The sequence below is a fragment of the Maniola hyperantus genome, chromosome 19 (genome assembly GCF_902806685.2).
Source record: "Maniola hyperantus chromosome 19, iAphHyp1.2, whole genome shotgun sequence".
NCBI classification, from domain to species: domain Eukaryota; kingdom Metazoa; phylum Arthropoda; class Insecta; order Lepidoptera; family Nymphalidae; genus Maniola; species Maniola hyperantus.
In genome coordinates, this window is record NC_048554.1 from 8,997,380 (window position 1) to 9,016,671 (window position 19,292).

Here is a 19,292-nt window from a genome sequence, read left to right on the forward strand (position 1 = left end):
ACTGCGTTGCGGTCTACTTCTATTCAGTATATTATTCTATTCACTATTCAGTATTCTATTCAGAGTACCTATAGTCATAAGAATACTGATTTCGGCCGAAATCAGTACTCTTATTATAAATGTGGAAGTGTTTGTTGGTTTGTCCTTCAATCACGTCGCAACGGAGCAACGGATTAACGTGATTTTTTGCATGGGTATAGTCAAAGATCTGGAAAGTGACATAGGCTATTTTTTATCCCGGAAAACTAAAGAGTTCCCACGAGATTGTTAAAAACCTAAATCCACTTAATAATAAATCTATATTATGTTGTCATAAATAATAATAATTATTATTATTAGAGGTAAATAATAATTATTATTATTTTTATTAATTTAACGGTACAGTTAACGGAGAATGCAGTAGGTACCTACTGTGAATTCTCAAGAGCTATTGGATCGACACCTAAGATAACTATGTCATGATCGTCGTAAAATTATAATCGAGTATCTTGACACAGTTAAGAAAGTGAACAGCATACCTATAATTGAATTTTGAACCCTCTGACACCCCTTTAACAAGGTTTGTGCATAGCTATATCACAATGTCCTACGACATACAGTAAACTTTGCAAAAATTACAATGGAAAACCCTCAAAAAATTACAGAGGAAAGAAGATCATCAGCTCTTCTTTCTTCTATCATGTCCTCTCTTCTCTTAATAGTCTCTCTTTCTCTATAAAACAAAGTCACAAGCCGTTTGTTTTTATACCTATTCGCTTGTAATTTTTAAACATCTATTTGGATTTTCATGCAGTTTTCAGTGGTCAATTCGTCCAAGAGTTTTCATCATCATGTTAGAACATTTCATAAGAAAGATCTATAAAACACGTTACAAACCAAGTTACTCGGAACTGCTAGTACCTAATGTTATAAAAAAATCAAACATACTAACTTTCCTACATTAAAAAGGCACATTTCAAAAGCAAGCAAATATTACAACAAAGCCAGAGCTGCTTGTATGTGGTTCAATAAATCGTTTTCGCTTATTTTAATTTCTTAGACTAAACTTCAGTCAGACTGATTCATAAAAAAAACATTTATATATTATTATATAAAAAGAACTGAGTGACTGCCTGATCTATCAACGCACAGCTCAAACTACTGGACAAATCGAGTTGTTTGGCATGTAGATAGCTATTATGACGTAGACATTCGCTAAGAAAGGATTTTTAAAATTCGACACCTAAGGGGGTAAAATAGGGGTTTGAAATGTGTGTGGTCCACGCGTACGAAATCGCGGGCATAAGCTAGTTAATAAATAAGTATGATGACTTTTCAGAAGTTTATACAAATTTCCCTTAAATGTGTGTCTATCACGTTCAATATAATCGAGTGTCTTGGGCCTTGGCATAGTGTAGGAAGCGCGAGGTGTGTAATTGAGTTACGGGGCCTTTGACGCCCGCCCTAACGAGGTTTGTGCCACTTGCGTCGCTCCTGCTTGATTCCCCGATACAATGGAGGTGACTAACCATCACGATAACTATAGATGCTATATAGCTTTATTTTGTTGACTTAGGAGTCAGTGAAGTTAACTACCATATGATATTATACCTACTGAAAAATATCGTGTAAAAATCGTGGCTCAGCTTTCAAAAAGAAACGTTTTTTTTGTTCTTCTTTCTTTTCTTCCTTCTACTATTCGAACTTAAATAAACACTAAGTAACCTACTTATTTCAATAAACCAAAAAAATCTTGCAAGAACAGTTGTATGGGTAACGTACTCGTACAATAGCATAAAAATGCACCTCTATGATGGTTTGAGGTGCGCGCCGGGATTGAACCTACGACCATCCGAATAGAAGGCCAACATCTTGACCACTAGGCTATCACCACTATTACATTAGACTGCTTTTACACAACGATCTAAAGTATCTATAGAAATAGGAAAATTTTCACGAGATTCTTCTTGAATTTTTGAGATGTAATAAACACGTGAACTCACAAATTGATGAGGGTGATGCTAAGCAACGACGGAGCTTGGGGGTCGAATCCTTGTATTGTAAAACTTTGAAGCTCAGAAGGTGAACTTTTCAATCGTCAAGTCTATTACAGAGTAGGTAAATAAATATTCAAAGGTAGAATATTTTATTGGTTTTAAAACTAACATTTAATTGTCAGAAATTAGCAGGAAATTTATTTATTATAATAGTCATTTTTTAAATTTATGGACTAAGAGCCAGCGCGTGCCAGATCTTCGTTAATTTATAAAATCTGAAAGTTTCTCTGCCTGTCGTCCCCAACGCTGGGAGGAACGTTTATCTGGACGTTATCATGGTGGCTCTGGGAGATAACAGGTAATAAAGGTGTGAAAAATCTAACGTCAAGGTATAAAATCTATTTTTTTTATATTTTCTTCATAATGCGAAGTTGCGAGCATAAGCTAGTTAATAGATATACAATAATCTTATAATGTTATGTAATCAAATATGATCTGTACCTACTATGAACGTAAATAATAAACGGCGTGTTTCTTACAGGTGTCAAAAGAGGGTTAGGGAAATAGATAATTAATTGTTGCGCGAAACTTTTGGGCCAAATGAAATCCCCTCGAAGGCAACGGGCGTCGCGTCGGGCGTCGGGCACGTCGGCGACGGCTGACAGCGGTCCGGTGACAATTTAATATCCTCGAGATCGACTGCATAGCGGGGGACGAAGCTGTTATTAACTGCTCACTGCTCACCTTGACTCGAAATACCTACTTTCATATCTTTGTATTGAAATAGAAACATTTTTATCAACCTAACTCGAACCTAAAGCTTTCTTCAAAACTGTTTTTAACCGACTTCAAAAAAAGGAGGAGGTTCTCAATTCGTCGGATTCTTTTTTTTTTTTTTTTTATGTATGTTCCCCGATTACTCGAAAACGCCTGGACCGATTTTGAAAATTCTTTTTTTGTTTGAAAGGGTATACTTCAAAGTTGGTCCCATTTCAATTTGGTGAAGATCTGATGAACATCTTCGAAGATAGATACTGGAACTCCTCAACGGATAAGAGTAAATTGCTCGCGATCAGTGTAATAGCTTAGTAAACAGTAGATTTTTAACCAGTCATAGCATAATTCCATGGGGCCACTAAAAATTGTGAAATAAAAAATTTTTACAAAAAAAATAAAAACCGACTTCGTTACACAAACACTAAAAATTGAAAAATAATTTAATTTATTACCGATTATATTATGTATACAAGAGTTAATATAGTTCCATAATAATATTTTTTGGGGTCGGTGCCAATGAGGTGCCATTGTGGAGTCCCATAAAAATATGAAGTCTAGACGATTCGCGCAGCTAAAGCTAATTGGCACCGGCACCAAAAAGTATTATTATGGAACTATATTAACTCTTGTATACATAATATAATCGGTAATAAATTAAATTATTTTTCAATTTTTAGTGTTTGTGTAATTAATCTGGCGGATCAGTCTACGTTTTAAATACCTACCCTCTAATAAATAAACCTGGAATAGCGGTGGAATAGTTATACTCTGTTTTGTCTTTTGCCTTCAAATGTCAAATTACTGATGACAGAGAAAGACAAAACAGAGTATAACTATTCCACCGCTATTCCAGGTTTATTTGTTAGAGGGCTAGTCAATAGGTTGGTAAATAACGGTCAAAGCTAATAATAAAATAAATAATCAACTCATCTTATCTAATAGTTTAATTAATTAATCCGTCTGTAATCTGTCGATAAGTTACTTAAGTAGGTACCTACTTAGCAACTTTGTTTTTTGTCAAGTAAAGCATTGTATGGTATTTTTTGACGAATAACAATGTTACTATGTAACTAATCAACACGTCACTTATCAACAGATAAAACATACCTACATCACATATAGCTTGATTAGATATAATATTAATTTTAACCGTAAGGAAATAATAGAAACTGAAAGTAGCACAATACAATATTGATTGCCCTGTGCCCCCACGCAAAGGATTTATAGTAATTAATTAATTATTATACTTTGAACCATGACTCATTGAGAGAAACTTCGTGAATTTGTGATTGTAGATCCACCCTCCTTGACAGTAACTATTATAGTTGTTCTGGTAGATTAGTGGCTAAATACAACCATACTATTTCACCAGACCTAGGTCTTACCCAAAATCAAAGTAAAATATTTAGGTAACAACTTCCTTAACTTACCTGATAATTTAAAAGGTAGAGATCCCATAAGAGGATCGGGCGCGAATCGTGGTCCAAAATGGAAGGGATGGAAGCCATGGTGCCTGGTCTTGGACCGCGGTTCCCTGGGCCCGTCGACCGTGACCTTGATCGCCTTCTGGTACGTTGCCACTTGAGGGGGCGACGTCGCCAGCATTATCGTGAGGGTGAACGATTTACCTATTGACAAAAGAGATTAAGTTTATTTATGTAGGTACATCTGTGTAAAGATGTTTTTTTTATTATTCATTATAGGTGTACGCTTGACCACAATCACACCTGATGGGAAGCGATGATGTGGCCTAAGATGGGACGCGTTTACCTAGAAGATGCCTATTCACTCTTGTTTTGAAGATACCCGGGTTGTAATTGGTAGGAAACACATATCGCGGAAGAGTATTCCAAACCTTAGCCATACGTATGAGGAATGATGACGCAAAACGTTTCGTGCGTGTAGATGGAATGTCGACGACATAAGGATGGAAACTCGCCCGACGTCTTGCGATTCGGTGTTCTAAATTAAAGTTGCGCGAACTAGGTATCATACACTTTTTAAGTGAATTTGAAAATCACATCACACTATATAATATTATAAAGGCGAAAGTTTGAATACGTGTGTGTGTGTGTGTGTGTGTGTGTGTGTGTGTGTGTGTATGTTTGTTACTCCTTCACGCAAAAACTACTGGACGGATTTTGCTAAAATTTGGAATGGAGATACCCTGGATTAAGACATAGGCTACTTTTTATCCCGGAAAATCAAAGAGTTCCCGCGGGATTTTGAAAAACGTAAATCCACGCCGACGAAGTCGCGGGCATCAGCTAGTTTAGAATACACTCGGTTTTAATTTAGAATATCTCTCTTATCTAGACCATGCATTCCCAGTTTAAGAATGTGATCATTCCATATCCTCCCGTGGATGTCGTAAAAGGCGACTAAGGGATACGCCGTATGGTGACGGTTCGATGCATTCCCAAGAAGGTTTGACGTCAGGCAGGCGGCCGGCTGAAAAACATCATGCCAAATCAGTTACAACATGTCTGGAATAAAGACATGTTGTGCCGACCCCACATAGCGTGGGATAAAGGATAAGAAGCAGAAGATCATCTCTACAGTTCACACATGATAATTTTAATCTGCGTTTCAGACTTCAACGTTAGTAATTTGTTCGCCATAGGTTTGATTTCTATTGACACTCTATATAGTCGTATTGACTACGGTTACCTATGTAGGTACATCTAATAATCATTAATTAAATAACTCAGCCAAAACAATTTCTGACTGACTTCTAAAAATTGAAGATTGGTGATGTCATTTCCATGTGTATATCTTTAACATAAAATATATCAGATTCAGAGGTTAAGGAATATTTTGTACTCTGGTTAACATATAACTACGCCTAACTACATAACTCTGGGTTATAATGGGAACGCGCTATCAAATGTAAACTCATATTAGACTAATATTTTATTTACCAAGTTAGAACCTGCCTATTACAGAATTCGGAAATGTAGGGAATTTAAAACAAATGGACATTTTCCTCAGTAATCCAAAGAACGCGCCGAGAGAACGCAAGAAATCGTCAACAGCCGCCGTTGATTTGTGGCTGTCACCCCGCAATGCGCGTGCCGGCACGACCCTGCGAAGCTTTAGCGAAGAAAATCCTCGAAAAAATGTAAAAGGCTATAAAAGCACATTGAATCTTTACCTAAGAATTGGAAAGCATCAAATTGTTCGAATAAAATTAACTGATTTATAGGGTTCCGTACCTACCTCAAAAGGAAAAAGGAACCCTTATAGGATCACTTCGTTGTCTGTCTGTCTGTCCGTCTGTCAGTCTGTCCGTCTGTTCGTCTGTCCATCTGTCCGTCTGCCAGTCATGTCTGTCAAGAAAACCTGTTGGGTACGTCCTGTTGGCGTAGAATCATGAAATTTGGCAGGTAGGTAGGTCTTACAGCACAAGTAAAGGAAAGAATTCGAAAACCTAGAGTTTGTGGTTACATCACAATAAAAAATTAAAATGTGTTCATGAACAAATTTTCAAATTTCATAGTAAGATTAATATACCAAGGGTATCTTATAGAAAAGGGATTTACCTGTGCATTCTAAAACAGATTTTTATGCGTAATAGTTTTTGATTTATCGTGCAAAATGTTGAAAAAAATACCCGAGTACGAACCCTCGGTGCGCGAGTCTGACTCGCACTTGGCCGGTTTTTTTTACCTTAAATACGTCATAGTCTTGTAAAGTTTCCTTATGGATTAGTCTTAATAATACAATCAAGGGCAACAATTTCCACTAGGCTGATCAAATATTTCAGTATTTAGTAATATGCCATCATGTATTTTAAATGCTTAAAATGGCGATTTTCAGCTTCAAATTTTTTGCATCAAGGCCTAGATTTGTAACATATTTCGTACCAATGATTGTCAGTGTTAAGTATGTACAGATCGAAAAGACTTCTTATTGAAATTTTGTGTGGTCGATATTTACGTTGATAACATAACCAGAAAACCGAACATTCAAAATTACTCTCCCATTTACCATTTCGTTTCATCACAATCTAGGTAAATGATACTCAACCGATACCGTGGTTCGACCTATCACTTAACAAGTGTTTAGAAATTGTATCGCTACAATAATAGAGTCAACCGACCGCGCATTGTATGCATCCATTGCCGGATTGGTTATTGTCAAGTTCACTTGTAGTGTTGTATAAGGAGTAATGTATGTATTGTAGGGGAATTATTGACGCAAAATTAAGGTAATGAGTATCGGATACAGGAGCAATGACGCAGTGGAATTGCCATCGTAACACATCCACCACAGAGCGGCCACAAACACGGCGGCAAGCGTTTGAACAATCGCTGCCATATCGACACATACCTAATGGTAATTCTGGTGAAATTCATGGTCGCAATCCAGGCTTCATAAGCGGTGGACTGATACTGACTATGCCATTTAGTACGTAAAATTTGTGGTATTGACGTGTTAGATTACAATGGTCGTGTTTATAGCTTGACTATCTGGCTTGCTAATACCGATGATACATGAATTACCTACTGTGAAATACATTTAAACTACAGCTTTCATTAAGTGTATCTATAGGTTTTACAGAACGCAGTCACTGGACAGCGAATGACGAAGAAAGGGAGTTTCTCTAATCACGATGATCAAATCGGAAAATATGAGCTCCGTAGAAGAACCAAAGCAAAGCGAAGCTGAAGTGACATAGTGATAGGGCAAATAGTATAGGTACAGGGTATACTTAGTATTCGAATGTATAGAACGAGACAGTTCGAGATGGTAATCGAGGAGCGAACGGCCCGCACACCCGCACAGTCCTCGCGATAACCCGGTGCGGGTGACGTGCGGGTGTGCGGAGAGTCCCCCCACCTCATGCCCCGATTGCCATCTCAACCTGTCGCGGACTATACTCTACACTGGGACAATAATTGACTAGTTATAGTTAGACTATATATAGTTATAAAAGTAGAAACATACGAACAGACTTGTCTAGAATTCAGCCACCTCCGAAGAAATAAAAGCAACGTAGGTACTAGGACGTAAACACCACCCCTCCCCGAACCCGAAATGAGTGGCCTCCCGCTTATTTTCATAAAACGGATATAAATTCGCCAACTTGAGATGAGAAAAAATTTCCTTATGTCTCTACGCAAAACAAGACTATATTTTACATGTAGAGGTTTATCCATATCGTATATTTGACTGCATAAGGCGCAAGACACACCGGCAGAACTGGGGCGCGGCGTTTTTCTTGTTAAGAACTCAAAATAAGCTTTATTTAATTTGGCGAGGCGAGGGCGGCGCGAGCGGCGCGCAGCAATCTACTCATGCGCCAAAAGCGCGTTTTACGTGTTTTGTTTTCAGTAGGATATCAATTTTAACGGTAGGTACCTACGTCAAAGTCCATAAAACTGAATTTACGTAGTTAAGTATTATTAATAAATCCCTAACTTTTTTTTGTGTGAAAACATAAGCACATACCTTTATACTTACAAAGTTAAAAAAATCTATTAAAAGTATGCTCTTGAAAAAAGCATATAACACAATCGAAGATTATGTAAATGATAAAAGAGCGTGGATTTGACCTGCAGCTCGTTCCAGCCATGCGCGGGACTATAATAATTAGGTACTTTTTTATAAGTATATGGCATAATATTAATAGTACCTACATCAAATCTTTGAAAAGAGCAACTGCCGAATTTCTTGCTGGTTCTTCTCGGTAGGAAAGGCATTTCGAACCAGTGGTAGATGAATTTGACGTTTCAAAAGTACTTGAAAAAAAAGAGAAAGAGAGCCAGCATTAGAAATCACGTCATGCATATTGCGAGACACATAGTACCTATAGTGTCGTGGGAATATAATTTATTAAACTTTAAAAGTGTCTGGCAGGGGGTTGCCACCATACTGTCTGGCAATGCATGACGTGATTTCTAATACTATTCTGAGCCAACTTACGAATAGAAACAAAATAGTTCTTCTTTAAAAAAATATCTACGAGATAAAATCAATAAAATGAGATGTGTTTGCCTACAAAATGTTTTGATCGTGTTATTCGGTGCAAACAATATTTTTATGAAGAGTGGCGCCCCCTCGGGATCAATATTCGCAGTTTATGAAGCTTGTCGCACGTGCACGCTGCAATATGTTCACGGCGGGGAGACGAAAGTCTTTTTATGAATAACTTAAATGATTTATGAAGTGCGCTTTCACTCTATGCTACGACCCTTTGATACAAACGCGACTCGAGAAACGGGGAAATGGTGCAAAAAGTATGGGAAAGGTCAAGATGTTGATCATTAGTGCTGTTTCCTGTAATGTTTATTTAAGACTAGATTTTACTTGAAAGTAGCAGTTTATGCTTCAACGTACCATGTCCGTGCACGGACGCCAGAAGGTGAAGCTTGAACTGCTTCATATAAAATATTCGTGATGATTTGAATCCGTGCCTCGTCTGCACCTCGTACGTGGTCGACATGTGTTAGCATAAATCATCCATAATTCTGCAATATGGTTACAGCGGGGAGGCGAAAGTCTTTTTACGAATAACTTAAATGATTTATGAAGTGCGCTTTCACTATATGCTACGACACTTTGATAGAAACGCGACTCGAGTAACGGGGAAATAGTGCGAAGTATGGGAAAGGTTTGATGTTGATTGTTGGTGCTGTTTCCTGGATGTTTATTTGAGAATAGCTTTTATCCACGACTTCATCCGTGGGTATTAATATCCTTACGGCTGGGAGACGAAAGTCTTTTTGTGATTATTTTACTTATATCTATTTCAAATTGAGTACCTATCTACCTCTTCCTTTATTTCAAGTCGTTTGAAAAAAATTCAAATTAAGTACAAAAAAACTGCGAAATCAGATCCGAACTCAATATGCAATTTCCCAGTCCCCGTTAGATTAAAAATCAGCTTTATAACGTCATAAAGTAGGCGGGGGGCGTTAAGATAAGAGTTCCGACGGCTAAATAAAAAATGAGCCACAATCGTAATGGCAGCCAGCTCCTTTGATCTCGGTTTCATGGCTTACTGGGGATTTTCAGCTTAGAGACGAGCAATTTGGATATAAAATACGTAATGCGGCCCGATACGCTTTAGGGACATTAGCGGATTGGCTGCGGGCGAGCATGTTATGTGCGCGCCTTTATAAATGCGAGCCGTGCCGATCTATTAAAATATCATGGCTTATTGATTAATGCGAATGTTTAGCACATTACTATATTGGGTACAAGCTGATAATCGTGTCGCGTGGATTTACCTGCCTATGTTTTAATAATTCAGTGGGAACTTTGATTGTCCGGGTTAATAGGAAGTAATTTCCGCCATATTGTGACGTAATAACTGGAAATTTTAAATAGTTCATATTAATCATTTCAGGCATTCTTCCTCCTATGGTGTCGTTAGTCTTAGGTAAGTCAGACCTGCTGAAAACACACTATATCAAGAAAAGTACAAAAGTTCAAGTATTCACATATCTACTTCAATCAGGCTAAGTAAGTACCTATAAGCAAAACAACTTTGCAAAAAAACGAAAACATAATTTCACACTAAAATATTCGCTGATACAAATAAACAAGTAAAGAAACCCAAGCAATAAAAGGGCGGCCGTCTACGAGCGAGACATCGTAAAATTCAGGTTTATTGAAGCGACTCAAAAGAACAAGAGAAAAGTCAAAAGCGTGTACAATTAAAAACCTCCCCCAGAGACGCACCTCAAGCCGAGCGGTCAATATTGCTTGGAAAAGACCCTCAATTTTCACCACTCCCCTGCGCTAATAATAATAATTAGGAATGAGTGGTTCAATAATTAAAAACGGAAAAGAGAACTTGCAAAAGACGGCCAAAGGAAATCTGATCTCCCTTTCTGTCGGGCGCTCCGCGAGAAGATCGCATTCCCTCCTCATCACGGGATACCGTCTCGTTTAAATTAATAAAAATTGAAATAAATGCAAACCTTAATTTGGACTGAGCTATTTTGCATTTTTTATTTTAGTTGGGAATATGAATTTGCTGACTCATCCCGAGTTCGCTTGTGACCTCGAGCATCGATCCCACTCTATGTTCTGAATTCACTTTTGAACGACGGATTTAATTTTAATAACGAAACCATACAATTAACCGTGAAGGTCAAGTAATTAAGTTTTACGTACCTATTAGGTCAAAAAAATTAATAAGTACAAAATCAGAACTACTAAAGCTACCTTCCTCGTATGGTTTTTAAGAACTCAAAAAAACGCATGCAAAAACAAACTTTGTACTTACTATGTTATTTTTGTATGAAGACTATGCGTACCTTGTTCCTATAAAGTCGTATCATGGTGCTTGTATTTATCTAAAGCAGTGCTTTTAAATAGACACTTTTTTTTCTGAGATATGCTATTCTGATTAAATACCTCTACCGGAATACTACTTTTGTCAACTTTCCAGATAGAGTGTTTAGCTCATGTAACTACGGGTGTACTCGTGGGTTACCCAAAACTACAGCTTAAAATAATTGATATCTCTAAAAGGCTATACGTTACATTGTACACCATTCGCATACCATTAATTATCATTATACCCTACAAGCGATGCGCGCAATCTAAAACTCGTTCCCTAATTTATAATATTCCCATTCCATTCTAAATAACAAGGCAAATTTAAAACCATTAGCCGTTAAGGGCAACCATGCAGTGCATCAAAGGGGCCTCTCCAGTTAATAAGGAAAGGTGAGGCCGAGATCTTTTTCCGCAGCTCTTATACAAAAATAATTTTCCACCTTTAAGGGTGGCTAGGGCTGCCATGACAACGGGAGTTCTAGGATTGTCCTGTTCGTGGCTCTATATTTTAATCTTCTTATTTCAAAAATAAAAAAAATTAACGAATATCATAATTTATACACATACACAATCTCACCTGTCATATTTTGATATTTATTTCTGTCGATAAAATAAAAGCAATATTTTGTCTCTTTTAAATCACTTATTGTTTGCGTAAATAATCAACCTCGCTGTTTAACTCGGACTAGCAGCCAGGATTCTTGGCACCATTCCACGTGGGCATTATTTGTGTAATAGCTGGCAGGATAGAAAAGGAAAGGAAATGTAGTTGAGACCGACGAAACGTCACATAGATATGAGTGACAGAGACAACGCTGAAAGCCGAAATCTATTTCTAAAGTTTGATGTGCAATATTTATCTGAAAATCCTTCCTTCCTCTAAGGAAAATCTACATGTATAAGCTAATAAAATTAATTTTAAAATGAGCAGTTTTTAGAAATTATTAAGTTAGTAATTCAGTTCCTTTTAAATAGAAAGTTAATAATAAAACCATTGCATCATGAAACCATAAAAAATTGAAACACATATTACTTCGAGCAATCACCATGAGTAGTTTAGTACCTAAGTATGATTCAACTGGGATGCTTAATGTGAAGATTTCATGTCACCGCTAGCTAACCATTATTACAATCTCAATTGCTCTGATTTGCTGAATTTATGCAATTCTTGTTGACACAATGCATTGTAGCCAATAATAGGTAGTGAGAGAGCATCAATTATTGTGATCGTGATATTGTAGCTGTCATTCTACCACAATCGCGCAAAAGGATTCGTTATTATGAGAAAAATCCTATAAAAAGTAGCTTTATGGTAGTTTTAGTGGGGAAGGAATTGGAGGGGTCTATTGTGTGCGATGTTTAACTAACAAGCCTCTTTCAGGTGCCAACAGAACAATAGTGAACACAAGTTATCTATGTATGACGCTCGAATGTGACGAGAATACTGTGTGAGTTGTGACCCTTTTGTAACACTACGCCCGCGCCATCTTAAACGGCAGTTTGTTAGTTGGATCTGGTTCGAAGGACCATTGTATAGATAGGCTCTACATTATTCCCGAGTGCTATGGACTATACAATATATATTGCGTATGAAGTCGCAGGGAAAAGTTAGTTATTCAGATAAACAAGGTAGGTACTGATAATTAAATGAAAAACTATTAAAAAATATTATAAGTTGGTATGATAACTTACGTTAATGCTTTTATTGCAGTTAGTAAACACAATGTTTAATGTTAAAAAATTACTAATTCCTTGTATAAACTTTAAAAATCCTCGAACGAGTTTTCGTACTACTGCAACGAATATTTAGATGGTTTATAGGTACCTACCTACTTTAAAATTAGAGCTTTAAAAATGAAGTGAAGTACGCGACAGGTTGAGATGGCAATCGGGGAGGGAACGTCCCCCCCCCCCCTGCGCGTACTATACTTACCTACTAATTTATGATCTTCGATCAAATTCATCCGTGTATAAGAAAATCTTGGCTGAATTTAAAAAAGCTAAGCGTGGGGAATGCGGGGACACACGGCCCTAGGGTATTTTTTATCGACGATCGCTCTAAAGTGGGGTCAATCAATCGATTAGCAGATGTCGCCTCTTGACTACTGGTGCAGTAAATTGGGCTCTTATTGCGGGGGACATAATAAGGGAATCTCATCTACCTTTACCCATGTACCTATATCCTTACCTAGCACTGAAAATATCCTGATTAAATGTACCTAATAAATATATTCTATTTATATCGTATTTATAACGTACCTATCTATAGCTAATTTAATTAGGTACACAACTATTACTAGTATTTAGATTTCGAAATTCTCGGTAAATATTTAGTAGTTTTATGAAAATATAACCAAAACTTTTATTTAACAATATACCAATTGGGTAAAATATTTTTACATTTGCGTAATAAATACTAATTAACTATTAAATCTAGAGTTTAAGTAACCAAAACGTTTCCAAACTTCAAAACAATAATTTACATTTAAATTATTATAATACATAATATAAACTGCACAGGTATAACGATTAGAGCCATTTCATACTCAAAGACCCATTAGAAGTAACAATAACTAACAATACTGTACGAAAACAAATATCTCACTTCCACCCTCTTTTAGCGGAACTTCTCTTACACTTAAATAGAGCTGACACGGTAAAACCGAGCAAAAATTGTTCGGGTACCCTCATTAAATTTTTCGCTTATTAAAAATTCCCCGCGCCCTGTCCGTCAGCATCAGGCAACTTTTTTATCCGGAGTAACAGAAGTTGTGTTCCCGATCCCCCTTCGTCCTCTTGCCCGATAATTTGAGTGAGATTTTCTCGCAATTTAAGATAAACAAAGAGAGCGCTTACCCTTAATTGGAAAGCAGAACGTTATTCACGAAGGAACGTGACAAATAGACACCTCTTAACTTCTTTTCCACTTTCCCGTTTAGGGCTATATTGGTTTTTACAGACGCCGGCCAAAGCTTTTGTTTGTTTAAGGAAATGTTAATGAGTTATCTCTGCTTGCCGGAGAGTTAGGAAATGTGTTCTGGTTTTACAAGGGAAATCGATCCCGGTTAAACAGACAAACAATAAAAAATAACATCTTTGTGTGAATAATTACTTACTGTCTTAAATAACTAACTAAGTCGGTGTTTTATGTACTTATAGGACCAACTAGAAAGCTAGTAGGCGTACCTACCATTTTTGAACCTGCAATATTTATTTACAAAAACCGATTAAGCGTTTTCTTACAAAGTTGCCGCCTAAAAATACAAACCTATGTAAAGGTATGTGCTCCTATTTAAAACACCCTTTGAAGTTAAGAGTGTTTTACCTGAATATTTTCTGAACTTTTATCTGTACCTATCATGGTTTTATTGTTTGGTCATATTGATGACGTCACATTATCGTCATGATCGTAGAACAGTCAGTCAGTTTGGCAAAAAACCTTTAAAATGCTATATTTGAATACGACACACGAAAATATAAATCTGATATCTATGGCTGTCTGTCCACTGGTGCGGAAAAAAGAGGAGCTGTGCAAACATTATCCAACAGAATTGCACTAAAATTAAAAGAAAAAACTTAATAATATTATTACATAGATACCATATCTATTCCAATTTCACACAAAGTTACAAATAAGATCTAAGTGACATGACATGCCTCCCTCGACTGTTGATGTTTCTTCCTGCCCGCTTCGTTAGCTCCCCCCTACTATTTGAATATGTGAGTTTACAGTTCGTGTTCCGTTTTACCCCATTTTACCCCTAAACATTTAAGTTTTACATGCGCTCTGTTTGTTTGAGTATTGAATGGAAATAGTTTCGCGAAACCCCCCTTGCGTAATAACTTATATGTTGACAAGACGAAATGTAAATAGTATAACTGAGTTGCGAGTTATTGGTAGCATGGTACAGATTTGCAAATAGGAAATATACCATATCTCCCTGACAGAGCGTTGAATCGAATTTTCGCTTTTTTTTACCTTGGTTACAAATTAACGCTTGGGATTCTAATTTTTGAAGCCACTGTGCAATTTTTTATTTATTTATGTACTTACTCGTAAATCTTTCATTTTATATGAACGGCTCTAGTGTGGATTTTTCACCTGAATCCTCCATACTAAGTAGTTTGGCAGATTACTTAACTCTGGTAGCTAGTTTTTTACTTGAAAATTACTTTAAGGTTTAGTAGTATTATATAGTTTTAGTAGTAGGTAGTATATAGAAAATATTACTATCTATATCCAAATGCACCAGAAAGTAACGTTTTGATGGAATATGTTTGCCATAAGTGATAAGAGCTAAGCGTTTAATGTAAATAATGTTCTAGCTTTTTTCTCACTTAATGAGGTCTCGAACTCTATGATTTCCATGTTAGATAGGTATAGAATCGGGGTTGGTTGCGGCCACAGCTAATGACCACTCTACCTTTGTTATGCCGGGCGCCTATTAAAAAGCAATGGACGGTATGGGTTAATAATAATAAAAGTTGCTTACTACGTGTTCCGGCTAGGCCTTAAACAAAAATTTAAATATTATTAAATGCACAACCAGAGACAAATAGTATAAAAATAGACAATAACTTCAAAGTATTATTTTTCACCTCTCTATGCGCGCGTTGCGAAATTCAAAAAATGGGACATAGAGAATTAGATATGTAAAATGTTTGCAGAATGAAAACATGCTTCGGTCTACTAAAGAACGAGAACAGGACCGGAATATCACGCTGGCAAAACCTGAAGCAAAAGTTACAAATGCGAAAGTGTGTTTGTTTGTTAGTTTATTGGTTTATTGGTTTGTTGGTTCGTTCTTCAATTACGTCGCAAAGGAGTAACGGATTGACGTGATTTTTTGCATGGGTATAGTTAAAGACCTGGAGAGTGATATTATAGGCTACTTTATCCCGAAAAATCAAAGAGTTCCTATGGGATTTTTAAAAAAAACTAATTCCACGCGATCGAAGTCGCGGGCATCAGCTAGTTTCAAATAAAGTTATACTCGTCGTTGTAGGAGCCAAGAAGGCATAGAGATTGCGTGCCTTTCTCAACCAATGAAGGGTTAAATGCTATAAGTATCGTTTCCACACGGTAAGGCGACACTTAATTGCGAAGTTCTATAAGTGCGGTGTCAGTCCAAAGTACTAGACTAGACTTAAGTTTGTTAAACCTTTGTGCGCATTAAGTAAAACGGGCAATTATCCTTGATCTAATAGGCTGTACGCACATTGATATAACTCTGTGGACTGTACAGTAATAAATAAATACATGATTTTAGTATAGGTAGGCTTACTGTGGGTGCAATCTACCATATTATTTCTGTCAACTGCGTGTAATACACTAAGTACAGTACGCTGCAGACAGTAATGTACATCGACCTTTAGAATGACTTTTCGGCTTTATAGAGCGTTGTCTCTGTTTTGTAGACAATGCTCTACAAATCTCCTTCTAAAGGTCTATCTGCGTTACTTTCTGCCTCGTACTGTACCTAGTTAGTTTTGACAAAGATGGCAGAAAAGCTGTATACAAGCATCTGGATGATCTGGATGTTAAATAATACTTACTACCTACCTAATAAGATTCAAAGTAGGCTTTTCAATGTCTTCAGAAGTTTGTATCAAATACGTCATCTAACGATTCCTTTTGATCGTAGACCGCTAAAAAAATGTTTTTTCTTTTTAACTAGCCAAATGAAATCTCGTAGCTATATTATTTATGTTCACTCATATATGTTAAGTGTACTTATAAAATACATTGTTATAACATGTCATTGTGATGAGCTCTTGGCCTATTAAAGTAATGGCGTTATAAAGCGACTTTGATGCTACGGTCCTAATGCAGTAGATCTTCACAGATCAATTACCCCCATTGACTTAATATTCCAACAAGGAGAAGACCTGTTGAAATATTCAGCAGCAGAGGCGAAGCTTTGTTTTGAGTACGCTCTCTAGAGGAGGGCGCTTTTTATGAGTAGATGTCTGCATTATCGTAAACATTCAGATATATGTACGGTGTATGAAATATTTAATATGTTTTCGGCATTGATTTTTGCGAGAGTGGAAACGTTATGGGGTGAATATATTGCTCTTTTTTGGTGTTAGGTATTCGGTTGAAAATATTTTAATGTTTGACTTGGGTTATTTAAAACACCTTTGTTCAATGTTTTAAACAATAAGTAAAGTGAGGTCAAATTATGGAATTTTTGCGTATTTCAATAACAATTATTGGATTCTTAGATAACGGATTTATTTAGATCGTTACTTACAAAGCGAAAACGCAGGATTTTATGAGCCCGGAGTTTTAAGGTCTTATAATATATGGCTTATAAAAAGCTATAAGTTTATAGGGACCTGTGCTAAGGACATTATGTGAATTTGGGTTGATAACTGTACATAACGCTGAGTAGGTACTGATTACTGTATAGGTACGGTACATAACAAATATCTAACCCTACAATTATAAAGAAAAAAAAACATATTACTTACTTCAAACTTTAGAATAATCTTTTGTACTTATATAAAATATCCTACCTTTATTTAAACATCTAAACATCTAAACAGTGTATAACTTTAGAAAAGATCTAAAACCGTCCTGTAATTCAAGTAATCCATGGATAGAAATAACCCTGTCAATTGCCTTCAACATAAGTCGATATTGCGACGTCTACACTTGAGGTTGTTGTAGGCACCTTCTCGGCATCGCCAAAATAGAAACATTATTTTATTATTTTACTGAGTTCCTAGAAAGGCATTCGTATAATGCTGTCGGCAATAACTTTTTTTTTTTTTTCTTTTCGCCGCCTTCTAGAAATCCTAATGAACAAAAAACATTTTTAGTACTCTATACGCGGACAAACAAAAAATAAGAAACGACCAAAGTGAGTCGTTCTCATAGCAATAAATAATAGGCAAGGCGCCATAAAGCGATAGTTCTGAATACAGTTTTTACGCTCGAGGGTACGAAAATGCGAAACAGATGTGGTTCAGATTTTACCATTGCAACTAGAGATTTTTTTCTGCCGAGTGATTTTTGTTGACAGAGAAGGCGATAGTTTGGAGGAAGCGAGAGGGGACAAACTCGGAAGCGGGGGAGACGACAGGCAAGGGGGAGCGCAGGAGTCGCACAGGACAGTTCGAATCAACCTCGCAAAGGGGACAGAAGTGTGACGTGTGACGCGGGAGTGCCACGACGAAGCTCTACGTTTCCGAGCGGCCTTCCTTCCTTAAAATCTCTTTGTTTAACGAGTTTGTCCGGGTACCTTTTATCCTTAATATCTGTATAAAGTCGATAAGTGGAAATTAATTAAAGCCAGTGTTAAACAAGACGGTCTACACTTTCCAGTCTATGGGTAATGTACAACTTAAACTGTCTTATTATGTAATATCCGAGGATCTCTTAAAATTACAACATATAATTGCTTGCCGGAATTAAATATAGAACGTGATTTTCAAAGTAATAGAAGCGAGTATACTATCGACATGGATAATAAATTACCTCTACAAGTCTGGAATGGCTTAGATCAAATTTGTCTGAGCTTATTTCTAATCTTCTTAATACTGCTGGCTTGTATAATGTTCAAGGAAGCATGGGTCAAGTGCACCCAATGGGTTAGTGGTTACAGACCTAGCCGCGATCCGAAAATACTTAACATAGAAATGTTAAATTTGTGAAAGCCAAGATAGGTTGCTTTTACGATGTCCTCGGATATGATTATTATGTTCGCTGTAATAACACATGTTGTCTGTATTTCGTGTCTCCATATGTAAAAGGTTCGTAGGACTGTAGCTTATAGACTGTACTTCTAAGATTAATGTACATAATTGTAATTTAAATATAAAAAGTGTATATAACATCAGCCCAAGGGTTTTTTGGTCAGGGCATTCTATTTTTCCCTTGAAAATATAGCATGGCTTTTGAATAGAGTGCCCGACCACTGGGAAAAGAAACATAAAGGACTTTTCTTCCAGTGGTCAGAGTAGAGTTTTGCTCCATCAGAGATTTGACTAATACATTTAACAAAGTAAAGTACAATAAATAGATTTTGAATTAACCAACCTCTTTCATTTATTATAATATTAGTCTGGTTTTTCAAAAGAGGTCAAGAGATAAGGGGCTACATCGATCTATGGTCTGAGTCAAACAAGAGATTAAATTATAGCTCAATGTAATAATATTATTACTACCTACCTATGTGATATGAGCCCTTACCGCTTGACGCTTTCGTGAAATGAGTTACCCTACCTAGCATTATA

At 36.6% G+C, this 19,292-nt stretch overlaps 1 protein-coding gene across 2 annotated transcripts in view; it reads right to left on the reverse strand.

The window, feature by feature from the left end:
* Positions 1 to 19,292, reverse strand: part of LOC117991033 (runt-related transcription factor 3-like) — a 48,161-nt gene that overhangs the window by 9,173 nt on the left and 19,696 nt on the right. Inside the window, exons 4-5 of one of the 2 annotated variants that reach the window (XM_069504951.1) lie at positions 15,542 to 15,559; positions 4,184 to 4,381 (exon numbers count right to left, since the gene is read on the reverse strand). In XM_069504951.1, coding sequence (XP_069361052.1) covers positions 4,184 to 4,381; positions 15,542 to 15,559 — 216 coding nt within the window. The remainder of the gene's footprint in view (positions 1 to 4,183; positions 4,382 to 15,541; positions 15,560 to 19,292) is intronic. The other variant, XM_034978563.2, reaches the window with a different exon arrangement.